This window comes from Elephas maximus, chromosome 20, assembly GCF_024166365.1.
Source record: "Elephas maximus indicus isolate mEleMax1 chromosome 20, mEleMax1 primary haplotype, whole genome shotgun sequence".
NCBI classification, from domain to species: Eukaryota; Metazoa; Chordata; class Mammalia; order Proboscidea; family Elephantidae; genus Elephas; species Elephas maximus.
The window spans coordinates 57,485,466-57,502,831 of NC_064838.1; the positions used below are offsets into that span (position 1 = coordinate 57,485,466).

The following is a 17,366-nucleotide window of genomic DNA, read 5'->3' on the forward strand; positions in this document are numbered from 1 at the left end:
AATATATCATGGGCTGCCAGAAGAACAAACAAATCTGTCTTGGGAGAAGTACAGCCAGAATGCTTCTTAGAAGGGAAGATAGCAAGACTTTGTCTCACATACTTTAGATATATTATCAGGACGGACCTGTCCCTGGAGAAGGACATCACGCTTGGTAAAGTGAAGGGTCAGCAAAAAAGAGGAAGACCCTCAGTGAGATGGACTGACATAGTGGCTGCAACAATGGGCTCAAGCATAACACTGATTGTGAAGATGGCGTTTTGTTCTGCTGTACAGACGGTCTCTATGATTCAGAACCAACTCGACGGCTTCTAATAATAACACAACAACAAACCAAGCAAACACCACCGAAGTCCAGAATTTCACCCTGTGGCAAGAAGCTACTCACAATGGGCCAATTGTTAAGGACTGCAGTTTCAACCATCTTTCTTTACAATAAAATTGGGAAAGTTGGTTAAAACAAACTATAGGAGCTATGGGAAAAATGCTTATTACTGAGTTTTTATTTTCAAGAAGTCTCTAATTACTATAAATGCTCTACTCAAAAGTCTGGAATTGCACTTACTATATACACTGAACAGAGGCGATCAGATTGAGGAGTAAATCCCATCACTGAGGGCTAGCCTGTACCTCTGCCCTGCCTGGACTCTGCTGATCTCCTCAGTCTCCACCTCAGACAACCAAAGGGGCCACCCAAACCATGCAGCGGTCCAGGAGAGCCCATCCAAATGCTAAGATACGGATGTGTAGGTGACTGCTAACACCAGCTCCATCTGGTTATGACAGAAAATGCAGACAAGAAAACAAAACTCTTATTTAAGGAAGCACCACCTATCCACAGTTTTCAAAAACAGAACACATTGTAAGTATCAAGGATTCAACTAAATCCCCAAAGGTTTAGTTTCAGCCTAACCACAGACAAAATTTTATTTATGCCACATTGTGGAAGACTTTTCCTTATGAGGGAAATTACTGTGCTCTATTTTTACTGTGCAAAGTTTACATAATCAGAAATGATGTCAGATTTTTAGATTGCCCACTTGACCCTGGAGTTCCTTTACAGCTTTATGTACAGGAACAAGGCTTTATTCCACTCCCTTCTTTGCTTCTATGGCTTGCTCCTTGTCCTGAGAAGTAGGCCAGGCCACTTCCTGAAGAATGTGCACCACAGTGCTCTACTGCACCTACGGTTTCTGTCCTATGCGGCACCTTCATCCAGTCATCACTCAGGACGAGTGAGAGAACCCTGGACTTGTCAGTCATCTGTTATCAGCATGCAGAAAGGACTCTATAAAAATGAAACAAGGTATTTATGTAAAAAGCTCAGATCTCCTTAAAGGCATGAGGAGCTTGGGGAATATGAGGTAACCCAGAAGTTCAGAAAATGCTTCTTGAAACTTATTCTCATTCAGTCTCCAAAGAATCAATAAATTCATTATAGAGATGACTGAGGGTCCTATATTTTATTTTCATAGATACATAAGAGCATTTATTTTTTAAAAAAACTACCTCCCAGAGTGTTTTTTCCAACATGTTCCCTGAATTCCAGATTTTAACTGCAGTTAATGAGCGCACAAAAGACCGTCCTGTGATCAAACGAATCTGAGAGCCAGCGTTACCATTTTGTTTACTGTGGGACCGCTCAGAGTCTTCAGCACCATAAACCCCCAAGAAGACGCAGGGAGTAAGAGTCCAGTTAACATTTCCCAAACTCATTTGACCAAGGAGCCTTTTTGCAAGGATCACCTGTTAACAACCTTGGTTAGTGTTGTTTGGGAAACATGACCTTAGATAGTACTTTTCAAAGGTTCCTTAAACCTTTGGTAAGATGAAGAGTAAATAACAAATGAAAGAAAAGCATTTCACCCAATGTTTAGTGAAGGGTGGGGTGATAATTGTAATTCTGCTGAAACAGGGCTCTCTCACTCGCCCTGAGTGATGACTGGATGAAGGTGCTGCATAGGACAGAAACCGTAGGTGCAGTAGAGCACTGTGGTGCACGTTCTTCAGGAAGTGGCCTGGCCTACTTCTCACTTCAGTGAACCATGGCGCTTTGAGGTACTGCTGTCATGTGAAAGCCATATAAGTTCCAACGCCAAAAGGTTTTGAAAACCACTGTCTGAGTGCTTAGCCTACAGTGGATGATTCATAAATACATGCTGCGTAAATTCGTTCAAGTACCAAAACATCCATACCATTCGCCTTTTGGAAGAATGTAATAAGATAAAATGCAACAGAAGAAAAAGAAAAAACTGAATTCAAGAAAAGTCTCTCATTTGGGTAAAGTTCCAAAAGATTTTAAGGAAGGTTGTGTGTTTAACACCAGTTAGAGACCATAAATATCCCTTTTAGTACTAAGAGGTGCAAATCTTCAGAAGATTTTTCAAAGCTGAGGATGATACCTACACAAATTCCTAAGTGACCGAGCACCCTGACAGACAATGCAGAGGTGAAGAGGCATGGACTGAGCTTTTCCAGCACTGCCTATAGCAGGATACCTCCAGTACTCCAAAATCATCTTCTCCTACAGTAATTGTACAGGAATAGAAAAACAGTACTCTTTTTCCCGTCAAAAACAAGTACTCTGAGATAAGCTGACTTCTTTCCTTATCTTTTAGGCTTAAAACTGTAACACATGCTTCTTTTTGAACGAATTACTTCTGCTGGTCTGAAGGTGTCTTCCCCAGTCCATGAGACCCCTGCAGGCCTCTTCACTCCCTCCAGTCTTTCCTGGTCAGCACCCAGAGAGCCTCACCCTCTCATACTCATCCTTGGCTCTGCTCAGCATTTCCAGGATGTCGATGGGCCTGTGGTCGCTGCAGCCATTGGCCTGGTTAGGACTCTGCTTATCCCGAGCAGCCTGCTGGGACCGCCGTGTCTCCTCTTCCACCACACTAGAGAAGGAGAACCAGCTGTCAGAAAGCCTCTTTAGACAGGATCTGACCCAAGAACTCTTTTGATGTCCACCTTCCAAGAACATAAACAGTATCATGTGATGACAGTGTCTTTGCAGTACAAGACATGGAGCCTTGGTTACCTTATCCCAGGAATATACAACTTACCATTTCTCCAGCTCACTCACAACAGTGCCAACTAATATTTTCACTTTTACAAAAACAATAATATAGAACTCTTTCCTAGAGTTGGTCGAAGTACGTACATTAAAAACTTGACTAAAGTGTTTCTTTTTTTCAAGAAGTATCTCAAAATCAATCAAATTAATTGAAGTAAATGTGAAAATGGACAATGCTATTGAGACATGGGAAGGCAGTAGGGCTGAATAACCCTCTGGGGAAAGTCTGCATTGATACTGGGCTAGCAGGGAAAAAGAAAGCTTAATTTCTTAGAAACAGAGGTCCTGGTGACTCTCAAACATTACTCATAGCCCTACAGACAAGCAAGCAAGCAAACAAACAAACAAAACGGTTTCCCTTATTCTCCTCTTTAAATACCACCAAGCAGGTAACCGAGCTCCGGGGTGTTTGGGGAAATGCCCTTTATTTGGATTGGTGTTGCTCAAGCTAATTTTTCATTTGAAAATACATAAAGCAGCTTAAGATAGCGTTGGGGAGTCTTCAAATCCACCTGTGGGGTTTCATTTCTCAAGAAAATTCTTGCTCCCCTGCATACAAAGGTTTGAAGCATTTATAGCAAAATATTAGGAACTGAAAGCTGGGTGGTGAGCACGTGGTATCTGTTATATTGTTTCTCGTATTTTTTTCACGCTTGAAATCTTTTGTAAATAATAGATTTTAATACGGCAATTGATTTTTTTTTTTTGGACATTTGTTCAGGTTTCAGTCCTAACTAAAATGAATGGGCCTACCTGCCGTGGGATATTATACGCACAGACACAACCTGACACTTGTGTTAACTGACAACTTCCTAGGCAGTGATGATGACAGGCAATAAAACAACTCAGTAGTGCGGGGCTTGTTTTTGTGGAATGAGAAGAAGAGGCCACTCAGTGTCAGTTCACTCCTTTAAAGCAGCCTATCCAAGAACTCCCATGGTGGGGTAAGTGTAATAGGCACAGCTGGGTTATTTTATTATAAAACACTGAGTTAAACCATGTTAAACAGATTTCTTTACAGTAGAATTATTCTGACATGCTAAACGTGTCAACATGCTTGATATGCTAGAGTGTACTGTCATTCTTCAAGAAGGGTGGACTAGTAGATTTTCCCCAGTTTTATTTGACTACAGAATCTTTCTCTGAGGCAGGATTCCTGTTTGGAAAATGCTGCTTTAAGGTAATGTGTACTTTATTTAAATTATTACAGCTCTTAATAAGATTATTACTTCTAAAATGAACATAGACTCATGGACATATGATAGACTGAAAAATGACTGGAATGGGATATGAAAATCAGATCAATTTGTATCAATAATGTAATATATTTTATATCCATGCTAGTAATAAATTCCTGGAAAAGAAATACTGCCTTGTCACAGCTGTGTGACTTATTTAAAAGAAAAGCAAGACTGGAGAGGTACATGTTGGTTATTTCTCAATGGTAGAGGACAAACAATTTCCTATTCTTCTTTTGGTACTTTTGGGCATTTTCCACAATTAACATGTACTGCTTTAATAATCTGAAAAAAAAGAATACTATTTAAAAACGATTTGTTTGTTGATTTAATAATACTCAGTCTGAATCCAACTTCATAAAGGACTCTCGTCACAAAGCCTGTTTTCCATCTACTTCCTGCCATGTTGCCTGGCTTGGCCATGGTGGAATTCAACTCTCCCCTGAACCTGGACTGGATATGAGGTTTTGGTTTAAAAGAAGAACACTTCTAATAATCATCACTGTTGATAACTGTGGATAGGCCACTGGACAAAGCTTCACAACTGCTGAAAACAAGCTGTCAGGGGTGGTGTGGGAGGGACTCTCAAATGAGAAAGGCTTAAACTCTAAGGCCCCTTCCGGTTCAAGCACTATGAACAGCGACCTCACATCTCTTCCTTCCTCTCTAACACTCCATTGTGCCCCCTGAGACTGTCTGATAGATTAGAAATAAACTTACTTCCAGGAGTTCTCCAAATTTTATACTCTATGCCGGCAAACATTCAAAGAGCTTTTATTCTTAAAAACATTTTTTGGCAGACTGGATTTTCTCTTCAGGACAGTCAACATTTTCTAAGCTTAGTGATTTTCAACTTTGCCACTTCCAGTCACCCAAAGAATTTCCAAATTTAGAAACAGCACAGGTCTGAAGTTCTGGAAGCTCAGTTGACCTCCTACGTAGCTTCTCACTTTTTATAAACAGCTTTTGCAATAAATCAATTTTTTTATTTGGAGAATTTTTATTATATTGCAGTTGTCAAAATAGTGACAGGAAGAACTGAACTTAACAAATGGGCACTGACAGGCAAGTTTATTTAGAGGCACAATATGCCAAAGCGTTTTACCTGTAATTTTGGTTAACAGAGGTGATACTCTGAAATGTGTAGCAAACAGAGGCTGTTTGCAGGCAGACTTAGAGCAAAGAAAGATAATTTTTATTTTTAATCTCTGGTGATCAGAAAGTCATCTATTATGGAGTTGATATTAATATATAAGGCATTCTCTTCAGCCATAAATCGGCCAGACACTTGAAAACTTCACTGACCAACAGTCTCACATGGGCATTCTCTACTTTTAAGACCTCCCCTTCTCCTTGTCAAATAAGCTGAAAACTTAAGCAAATGTTGCTCTTTCAGGCATTTCCAGTGGAAGAGCCCCTCAAACTCTTCTTTCCCCTCTCTGCTTCCTGTTTCTACTTATTCATCCCACTCTTGGATTCAATATAGGACTTTCAGATAAGCCATCAATTTTCGGCTTTATTTACCATCTAAAGCTTTAGGGGTACCACTTGACCTGATGGAGAAAAAAATCTCAAATTGGTTTTCTCTATAAGTTTTTAGGACTAAAGAGCCAGATTCTCCCACACAAGGCCTGGACAGAACCTAAATCAGAACCACTGCATATGGTAATCAGGCTGATGATATCCTTGGCAGGGTCATGGCCCTAACCAGCACGCTGAACTGTTAGGTTCTGGTTAAATTATTATCTGCCTATAGGATTAAATACAATGCGATCACTATAAATCCTGTAGAGGACTATTAAACTTATAAATGCCCTGGGAAAATGCTGTTGACATGAAAAGCAGGATGTAGAGTACGATCCTATTTTCGTAAAAAAAAAAAAAAAAGATCACACACATCAACCTAATATACACAGAGAGAAGAAGATGGGAAGGAAACATACTGACATACTGAAAAGCTAACAATGGGGTAGCAGGATTACAGATAACTTTAGATTTCTTCCCCAAATTTTCAACAGCAAACAGAAAATCAGCGGGGAAATACATAATGTTAATAGATGCTGGTAACAAAGAGAAGTGAGGGAAAAAGTCATTTTTTCATTTCTCATGTACCATTAATTAAATCTATGGTGTAATACAAATACTTACTTGGCCATGAGTTTGGCTATGCGGTGACAGTCATTCTTGTCATAAAACCAGATACTGTATATTGACACTTGAAAAACAAAGGAGAGAAAAAAAAAAAAAAGATGAGGGGAAATGAAGTTTCAATACTTGGGTATACATGAATAATATATTATCACCATGGAACACTACTGAATTTACTGCTAGATCCTCAAATTGTTCAGTCCCTTTATAGGAGGTGGAAAAAAAGGTCTCCCTCCAAAACTGTTAAGTAAAAATCGGGACATTTTGAGATAATTGCAAAATATTGAGATAATTGCAAAAATAATCGTAGACATTATTACCATATCTCACTTGGCCTAAGAGGACACTAAGTGGCAGATGTACCATTATGTTATGTATTATCAAGAACGAAAAAATGCTGCCAATTAAATTAAGAAGCAACATTGAGTGTATGATGCGTTCCAAACTGATATTAAAATGTGAAAAGGTCTTAACGAAAACCAAGTTAATTGGCTGATCAAACACTAAAACCTTCATGAGTCTCTTGAAAGTTAAAATGTAGAATTAAACAAATACCAGCTCCAGGTCCATGCCATGATCAATACTGTCCACACGGGAAACGTGAGTGCTGCAGCTGAGCTCCATCAATCACGCTTCTTTTCCCACCTTTTTCATTCCCAATGTGACCAGCCCTCAAAAAATATTTGTTGAATAGTTAAATGGACAATACTTAAAAGCTACTATACATACTTTTGGATAAGGCAGAGGAGAAATATAAGTCAAAATAAACACATTGATGGGTACAGCTCATGGCTACCATGTGCACCCACCGTGACCTCTCAAAGCGTGTCGCAGCTCCCACCTCCTTTGTACTTACAACAACTCTCTGAAACAGGAAGGGCAGGTATCATTATGCTTTTTTCAATTAAGCTTTCTTGTTTTGAAATAATTCTAGATTCAAAGAATCGGCTTTTTGTCTCACTGATTTTCTCATTTTGTTTCATTGGTTTGTGTTCTTTATTATCTCTTCCCTTCTGCTTGCTTTGAGTTTTTTGCTCTTCTTATTCTAATTCCCTGAAGTTGGAACTTAGTGGGACTCTCTGCCAGTGCTGCTTGAAAAAGTAGAAGGAGTTTGCCATGATGGAGAGAAATCTCCTGGGGGCCACTCACTGGGTTTTCAATCCTTTTGTTAGGCTGGCCTGCTGCTGTTGGTGTAATGCCCATTTGGTTTGGGGGAGGAATGAGCCTACCTGGGCCACTTTCTATTGCAGGTTGGAGGTCAAGAAACACTAGGCCTGTTGTCATCTTCTTCTGTTGGCGAGCAGGTCGTAAGAAACCCTGCTGCTGTGTTGTTTCTCCAATACTGGGCCCTATCCAGATCATATTCTTCCCCTTTCCACTTTTCAGAGTTCTCCTTTGTCTCTTGTATTATTTTCAGGTTTTATAGCTATACTTAGTAGGGAGGAGCAAGGAGAGACAAGTCCATGCCATCTCTGCATAGTCTTGCAAAAAAAAAAAAAAAATACAAGTCTCATTTTTTTTATGGATGAAAAACTAAGGGCTTATAGAGCGACTAAAAGACTTTTTAATAACTTAGAGAGAAAATCAGTTGCAGACCTATTAACTAGAACTCAGATCTTCTCACTCCTAAGCCAAGAATGTTGCCACTACATACCCATTGCTTCATTAGTTAAAATAACATAAAATTTTTCATGGAAACAGAAAGTTAATGAGAAGTTCACTTATAAAGATGAAAGCACATAAAAGAAAGCCTATAAATAAACTAAGTAAAAAAATTCCCCACTAAAAGGATATGACATAGAATACAGGAAATACATATGCTAGTGTAAGAAACTTTAAATTAAAAATCTTTTTTTTTATAACTAGTATTTGGACTCTCTAAGGATCAATATACACCATCAATTTAGAAAACCACTGTGAATGCCACACAAAACAAAACTAAACAAAAAAACCCCAAAAAACCAAACCCGCTGCCGTGGAGTTGATTCTGACTCACAGTGACCCTACAGGATAGGGTAGAACTGCCCCAATAAGATTTCCAAGGAGCGGCTGGTGGATTCAAACGGCCAGCCTTTTGGTTAGCAGCCACGGCTCTTAACCACGATGCCACCAGGACTCCCACTGTTAGTAAGAGCTATTTTAACTGCAGATTATTTGTTATACCCAGAATTAAGGCCATTATTCCACAAAAGTCTTCATGAAAAAATCACAATTTTAAGTTTCCTTTTCAGTAGAAGGAAACCCTAGCGGTGTAGTGGTTAAGTGCTGCGGCTACTAACCGAAAGGTCCTCAGTTCAAATCCACCAGATGCTCCTTGGAAACTCTACAGAACAGTTCTATTCTGTCCTATAGGGTTGCTAAGAGTCAGAATTGACTCAACAGCAACAGGTTTCAGTAGAAATAAAATTTAGCTGAACTCTTCGATTGTCACTGTAGAAGGAGTTAAACACTGTATTGCAGAGCAAGTAAATGGTTTTATTTTAATGAATGAAGATCATGAACAGAGTTTTCTTCCTATGCTGCTCACTACATGGCTTCTCTGGCAAAAAAAAAAAAAAAAAAAAACCTCCTGCTACCCTAACCTGACTGTAGGACTCCATGTCTGGCCATGTGTCACCAGTCCACACAGAGCTCAGGTCCCTGCGCTACCCTGAGGTGGCCCAAGCTGGCCAGTCTCTGTGCCTCCACCCTGCTGTGTTTGGAACCCAGTGCCTCTTCTACACACAGAATTTCAAAACATTACCAATGTTTCAAACAGAATCAAAGCCCAATAAAGAACGAGTCATTTCGGAATATTTTACATAATGTAAATCAACAGATTAAACTCAGCTTTGACATCTCAATGGAAGGGTAAAGAAGCAAATAATTATTAAGCATTATCTACAGCAGGGTCTTAGTTATGTTCTTAGCAGTTAAGGGTTGCTCCAACTTAGAGTAAACCAGATCGGGGCTTTCAAACAACTCCATATATGGCAATTACTCATAGCCATCTTTCTTTAAATATGCCTCTTCCAACCTTGGCTAAGGGATACCCAAAACATAAAAAAGTCCAAATACAAAAGGTTCTAGTTATTCCCTAATAAACCATATATTTGGACATATTCATACAACTTAACGGTGATTACAAAAAGTTTATTATATGCAATACATCAGCCTCAAGAGAGGAGCACACAGATTTTTAGCGTCAAATGTCGGCAATTCAGTATGTTTTCATAGGGGATTCTAAACTGAATTCTTAGGAAATCATTTCTTATTGATATTAAAATAAGTACATCCTAGCTGTCAACTTATTATAACAAATCTTCATTTAAGTCCTCCCTTTTTCCTCTAAAGAAACACAGTATGATTTAGAATAAGACACATGCCTTCTACTCTTGTACATTATCAAATAAACTGCCAAAAAAGAGCCAAACACCTTCAAAGGCATGTTCGCAGAAGAAATAAAGATAAGGAAGCTATAATGATAGCTTAATGGGTGAAGGATAAGAGTCACACTCGATTCTGCCAAAAGCAGACCTGCAGAGGTTCAGACACGCATTCAAGAATCAGCTCTGTCTGCCAACCTATCAAATTCTCAGTGCATGCAACTGGCAAGAAGGCCCAGGGAACTGCCACTGAGCCTGTCACTGTCACTCGTGAGGAATGACAGACAAGTTCACCAGATAACTAAAACCACGGAGGACCTTGTCTCCAAACCAAGGCTAAGTATTCTTCCTTGGAGAGAAATTACACTCTCAGGCACAATGCATTCTACCTACATGTCACTTGCTGAAACATTCTGAAACAATTTTCCCTGATTATATTATGGGGGATTTAGAAATCTGGGGACACGTTATCTCGCCATGGCAAATAATGCCGGCATTTGTTTTATAAATGGCTTTTCAGAAGATGAAAATGAACAATTATTAATTGGACACCCACATAGAGCAAGACCATGAACAGCTGTCTCCAAGTCACTTAAAAGCCAGGAATGTGACAGAACATTAACTGCCTTTAGGCTATACTTCTATGGAAAATATCAAGATGCAGATAAGAATACCAAAAATTAAATGTTTCCCTGGCTTTTCGAACAAAGGCCTTTCTTTTTAAAAATGTGAAAAAATAAGATTAATGACAAAGAAAAAAGAATTATTTAATACTGAAAAATTTTAAAAAGCTAAGGGGCAAGAGCTTTCCACTTCTCCAGGGTGCCCTGTTTAAAGACTCTGCACAGCCTATTATGAGTTGATCCTATGCTTGACTCTGCTTCTCATCTTGAGCTGTATATGGTACACACAAGATCAAGAAAATCTAAACTAATATGAGGACTTTGTAAAATCCCTAAAGACTTCTGGAGATGCTGTGAAATGTCTTAAAAACAGGGATACTCAATCTGTAGATAAGAACTGCTTTGGGTGAAGGGAAAGACAACACTCAATACAAGGAAGGTCAGCCTAATTGGACTGGATTAAAAGTAAAGAGGTTTCCGGGATAAAATGAAAGCTTCAAAGGTCAGTGAAGCAGGGGCTGGGGTCTGGGGAACTTGGTTGGAGGGGACTTCTACGTCAACGGGCAAAACAATTCTATTATGAAAACACTCTGCATCCCACTTTGAATTGTGGCGCCTGGGGTCCTAAATGCCAACAAACGGCCATCTAAAAGACATTAATTGGTCTCAACCCACCTGGAGCAAAGGCAAAGGAAGAACACCAAGGTCACACGACAACTAAGAACCCAAGAGACAGAAAGGACCACATGAACCAGAGACCTACATTATCCTGAGACCAGAAGAACTAGTTGGTGCCCGGCCACAATCGATGTCTGTCCTGTCAGGGAGCACAACAGACAATTCCTGAGGGAGCAGGAGACCAATGGGATACAGACCCCAAATTCTCATTAAAAGACCACACCTAATGGTGTGATTGCGACTAGAGGAATCCCAGTGACAATGCTCTCCAGAACTTCTGATGGCACAGGACAGGAACCATCCCCGAAGACAACTCATCAGGCATGAAAAGGACTGGTCAGTGGGGGGGAGAGAGATGCTGATGAAGAGTGAGCTAATTAAATCAGGTGGACACGGGAGAGTGTGTTGGCAACTCTTGACTGGAGGGGGCATGGGAAGACAGAGAGAGAGGGAAGATGGCAAAATTGGCATGAAACGAGAGACTGGAAGGGCTGACTCAATAGGGGGAGAGCAAGTGGGAGAAGGGAGTAAGATGTATGTAAACCTACATGTGACAGACTGATTGGAATGGTAAATGTTCACTTGAAGCTTAATAAAAAAAAAAAAAAAAAACAAAACAGGGATAGTAATAACTCTATCAACACATTGTCTTTTTGATTCATTTATTATTTAGATCTGACCTACTTCCTAGAAGGATCTGAAGAGGCTTGAGATTTTCTCAGTATGGTGCCAAGCACTAAAGGCACTGGACGAAAGTTCTTCTTGTGGTGGTGGTAGAGTTAACAAAGGTTTTCTATACCAGGAAACAAAAACAAGAATATGGGCTTTGAATACAGCCAAAAAAATTTACCCTAGACATAGGACCCCTCTGATTATTAAAAAAAAAAAAGGATTATAGAAGTATGAGTCTGCCCTGGCAAGTGAAAAAGGAAATACCTCTGTCTTGTCCAATCGTTTTCTTTAAGAGTAAGGCTGGTGGCTCCCCATGAACGTCAAAGGGCTGGGAAAGACTGAGGACAAAGGCCCTGGGTGTTGAATGCGCGCATGCACACACGGACACACACACACACACACACACACACAGACCGATCCGGGTTTACAATAGGAGATTTTGGTAGGTGGCATTTAAGCAGCCAGGGAAATACTGTATGTTTATAAGTAAGATTGAGTTCCTGTTACCCAGGCTTCGAAAAAATCTAGTTAGGGCACTGGGGAATAGTTAGGTCAGATAGTGGTATAAGGACTATGTCCTCTCCTCTCCTTAACAGCTACTGCTACATATGTTTCTACCAACCTACTAAGAGATCGTCCAAACCAGGGCTGTAAACGCAGATGCCCACTGGGGTATGAGAGACCTCAGGGCAGGGTGGGATCAGTAATGGGCTATGGTAGGTGTACTTACCCAGAACTCCAGCTGACTGTTACTGCTTGCAGAAATGCAGGTGTTGTGTGGCCAGACATGCCATTTTGTTACAAGAAAAACTAGAAATCCAAATTTGTGTTTGTGTGTAAAACAGCCTAATATTTAAATGTCAGTAACACACGCTTATCCTGTGCTTTCCTTTTACTAAAACAGAAAAAGCTGAGCACGCCCGGGCGCAGTCACTTCGGAAGCAGCCCAGTTTTGCCTGGATCTTCCGGGCCGAGCCTCGAGGGCTCGGTCTGACTTATCCTGGACACTGCAACTGCTTCAGGTCCCGAGGACGAGAGGTTACTCTGTTTCGATTTCTATCTCTCCACTGAATTTCACTGGGTAAACACAAGATGAGAACCTATCTTAAAAAAAACCAACCCACTGCCATCGAGTCGATTCCGACACAGATTTCTGCCACTTAGCTAAAGTAATCGCTGCTTTTCTTGTGAGGTCTCCAAAGAAAAAACATTTAAATTATCCAATACTTAAAATGCTAATTCTCTAAAAGAGATGAACGGTGCATGGTTACATTTTAAAATCTTGGGGCAGGGGGAGCCAGTAGTTACTACTGAAAGCACAACGAAAAGAACTCACTTTTGAAATTTTGGAATGTGCATGGTCTCATACTATTAACAAGAAGGGTCTTGGTAGAAGGGCTCTACAAGAATACTAAGCAGCAGCCTACAATGAGACAGAAAACAATACTTACTTTTAAAACATCTGACCTAACAGAGTCACCAGGTCAGTATTAGAGGCTAAGTCACTCTGTTTTCATGGTATTTTACCCCTTCAATCTATAAACGTAGCCAACAGCAAAGCTCTTTCCTTATCTTGGTCCAGAAGGCCAGACTAATGCAGTTGCCGCTGATAACAGAATCACAGCAACCACATCGGAATCGCGGCTGATGGTGAAGGGCTGCCTTTTCTCAGGCTAAGGGAGCAGCACCGTGCCGAAATCGAAGATCACAGAGAATGAACTGTGGAACTTTTCCTATTGTTTAAAAATTCTTGTGTCAGTTTGAAGGTAGAACTCAGTTTTTGATGTAACAAATCATGAACTTACCTTGCAAGGAAATTTCTTGCACTGTGCTTTAAATCTGAAGATTTGTGATAAAAGCCAACAGCTACCTACCATCTCTACTATTGAGTCTTGCCCTTGAAATGAGAAAGGACAAGCAGAGAGACAAAATCACCACACACTACAGTATTTCCACTAAAACCTTCCACCTGACAGCTGCATTTTCAACACTTTGGAAATGAATCTCCCTACTTTTTCTAGTGATCTAATTTTAATTAAAAACACTCTGTATCAAGAAAGTGATGCCCGATATAAAGGAAAAGTTATAAGTGAAGAGGAAACGAAGGGGCATTTCTCACAAGCTTTTAGAGGTAAGTTCTTAAAAAAAATATTAAATAACAATATTTTTATTTTCAGTTGTACTTGTTATGGTGGTTATCTTCTTAAACAGGCTAGCGAGTAAACATACTGGACTAGTAGCTATATGGTATTAACATTTTCTTTAAGAAATTTCAGACTAGATTTAAGCCACTTACAACCAATTTAGAAGTGTTTTACGCAAACCACAAACTTGTTACTATTTAAAAACGTCAAAGTAAAATAAAATTCCGAATATATTTGGGTTATTTTGGAAAACTGAAAAGGTATTTGTTCACTTCTCCAAAAGTACTTTTAGATTACAGAAAACATTTTAAAATATGAAAAGTGACCTTCAGTGGGGGATCTGTGTTTTCAAGGTGCTGGGTGGAGGAAACATGAGGAGGACAGAATAGAGTTTTGTCTGGGAAGAGAAAATCTACAATGTATACTCTGTATAACTAAAAAAACAAAGAGAGTAAGTATTCCTGTTTAAAAAAGGATGTGGTGGGGGTAAAAAAAAAAAAAATTCTTTTTTTTGTAAATACTCTGTTTCTAAAAAAAAAAAAAAGGCAATAGTAAATATAGTTATTGCAAAAGAAAATCATTAAATGCCACAATTGATTTTATAGAGCTTGATGGTATGACAAATCTTTATGTTAATATTTTAAATTATACAGGTATACTGTAGACTGTCTAGCTATAAGATATGCTGCTTAAGGAACAGCAGATAACAGAAACATCATTTCCTCACTGGAGAAGAGGGGCCTGTGGAGATTGTTATGCTTCCTGTGAAAACAAGATCAGAAATATACAGAGCCTGTATCTGGTTCTCTATACAGAGGACTCTATGTCCTTGTGCCATATACTGAACAGAAATTTCCTCTCAGCATTCTCCTTACGTGAGGTGGGGCAGGATTTTAAACTACCGACCCAATTATTTTATTCGTAAGTCCATTTAGTCCTATTTAGTAATTTTTTTTTTTTAATGGATTATTTATTGAAGAACCCTTAAGGTTAGTAGATTTTCCCATGAAAAGAGGGTACAAAAGGTCTCCTAAGTATTTCGGTTTTGAGTACAATAACAGTATTCTATTAACAAGTTCTTTGGTTAGCAAATACTCATTTAAGGAGAGTTTTCATTGAACTGAAACAAATTAGAGAATAGCAGACTTATTAATTTAATGGTTCTCTATTACAGCTTACTATTTGTGTCACAGATTTTCAGTCATTTTCTTCACTTATTCTCTTTAATTATTAAATTTAAAAGGCATTCACTAAACTGACACATAGTAATTTTATTCTTTTTGTTCCTATCACAGCAGCTCAGGAAAAGACAATAATAACAAAATTCAAAGTGGTAAAATAATAAACTTACCGCATACTAAGTTTGTGTGACCCCATATACACAGAACATCTTACCCTAAACATATCTCCATTACAGTATTGAGGCAATTTGAGTTTGCAATTAAGAGTATTCCTAAAACTCTTCATGCCAATATGCCTTAAAGTTAAAATTAATTTTGGTAGGAGTATTTAAATGAGAAGTGGGTTTATCTAGAGTTGAGTCCTGGTGGCACAGTGGCTAAGAGCTCAGCTGCTAACGAAAACGTAGGCAGTTCAAATCCACCAACTGTTGCTTGGAAACCCAGAGGCATAGTTCTACTCTGTCCTACAGGGTTGCTGAGTTGGAACTGAATTGATGGCAATGGGTTCAGTTTGGTTTTTGGTTTATCTAGAGTACATATATTCATGTACAATGTTCTGAGAGATAATAACGCTTAAAGGGTATAAATTATACAGAGATAGAGTGTAATTTTTTTTCCTTTTATGTTTAATCAAAGGAAAAATGGAATAAAGTAACACGTTATATATGTATTTTCTAGGAAGGCAAATGTTTTTTAGATGACTTCAAGTTGGTGAATATGGGCTCAACACCAGAAAAACAATTTCAATCACAATCAGTTTACACAACAACAACGATATTATTAATGTATTTTGGTTAATTACAGAGTGAGTGATCTTTTTTTTTTATTGTGCTTTAGATCAAAGTTTACAGAGCAAATTAGTTTCTCATTAAACAATTAATACACACATGATTTTATTACATTGGTTTCCAACCCCATGATATGTCAACATTCTCCTCTTCTCAACCTTGGGTTCCCCATTACCAGTTTTCCTGTCCCCTCTTGCCTTCTCACCCTTGTCCCTGGGCTGGTATGCCCATTTAGTCTTGTTTTGTTTTATGGGCCTATCTAATTTTGGCTGAAGGGTGAACCTCAGGAGTGACTACCTCAGTACTGAGTCAATAGGCTGCCCAAGGGCCATACTCTTGGGGTTTCTCTAGTTTCTGTCAGACCAGTAAGTCTGCTCTTTTTTTGTGAGTTAGAATTTTGTTCTACGTTTTTCTCCAGCTCTGTCCGGGACCCTCTATTGTGATCCGTCAGAGGAGTTGGTGGAGGTAGCTGGGCATTATCTAGTTGTGCTGGACTTAGTCTGGTGGAGGCCATAGCTGTTGTGGTGCGCTAGTCCTTTAGACTAATATTTCCCTTAGGTCTTTGGTTTTCTTCATTCTCCCTTGTTCTAGATGGGGTGGGACCATTGGAGTATCTTAGATGGTCATTCTCAAGGTTTTAAGATCCCAGATGCTACTCACCAAAGTAGGATGAACAACAACATCTTCTTTAAAAATTATGTTTTGCCAATTGAGTTAGATGTCCCCTCAAGACCATAGTCCCCAGCCCTCAGCCCAGTAATTCAGTCCCTCAGGGAGTTTGGATGTATTCACTAGTAAGTTTTGTTACTCTATATTCTTCTAGAACGCTGTATCATCTAAATTTTAAACTTACAGGCAAAAAAAAAAAAAAGTTTTTCAGTGTTTTCTCGTAGTTGTGTATATATATTTTATTCCTAGTATTCCCTATTGTACCTCCTCTTGCTCTTTGTTTTTGTTAGATCAATTATATCACAGATGAAATGCTCTTTGTTATGTGCTCTACTGTTTCACTGCATTAATTTCTACTTTTATTTTTCTTCAACTTTAGTTAGATATACCTTTTTTTCTCCGTAACTTCTTGGGCTGATGTCCAATTCATTAATTCATTCTTTCTTTTCTTCTAACATAGGTATTTAGGAATACAGACATCTGTCTAAATACAATTTAAACAGAGTCCTAAAAGTTTTGATATGTAAGATTTTTCATTTAGTTCTAAATATTTTCTATTTTAACTTGTTTTTTGAACCATGAGTTATTTAGAAGTGTTTTTAAATTTCTAAACTTAATGGTTGTTTTGATTGTCTGTTACCGATATCTAGTTTAACTGCGCTATGGTCAAAGAACACTAGCCTTGTTATATAAATTCAGTACTTTGGTATTTGATCTGATTCACTTTGTGGACTAAATGTGGTAATTTTTATAAAAGTTCAAATATGTATTTGAAAAAAATGCAAAT

The 17,366-nt window shown here is 38.8% G+C and overlaps 1 protein-coding gene across 2 annotated transcripts in view; it reads right to left on the reverse strand.

Moving 5' to 3' along the window:
- DCP1A (decapping mRNA 1A) overlaps positions 1-17,366 on the reverse strand; it is a 51,437-nt gene that overhangs the window by 19,989 nt on the left and 14,082 nt on the right. For both annotated transcript variants that reach the window (XM_049862294.1, XM_049862295.1), the window contains exons 4-5: positions 6,460-6,526; positions 2,756-2,894 (exon numbers count right to left, since the gene is read on the reverse strand). In XM_049862294.1, the coding sequence (XP_049718251.1) occupies positions 2,756-2,894; positions 6,460-6,526 (206 nt within the window). The remainder of the gene's footprint in view (positions 1-2,755; positions 2,895-6,459; positions 6,527-17,366) is intronic.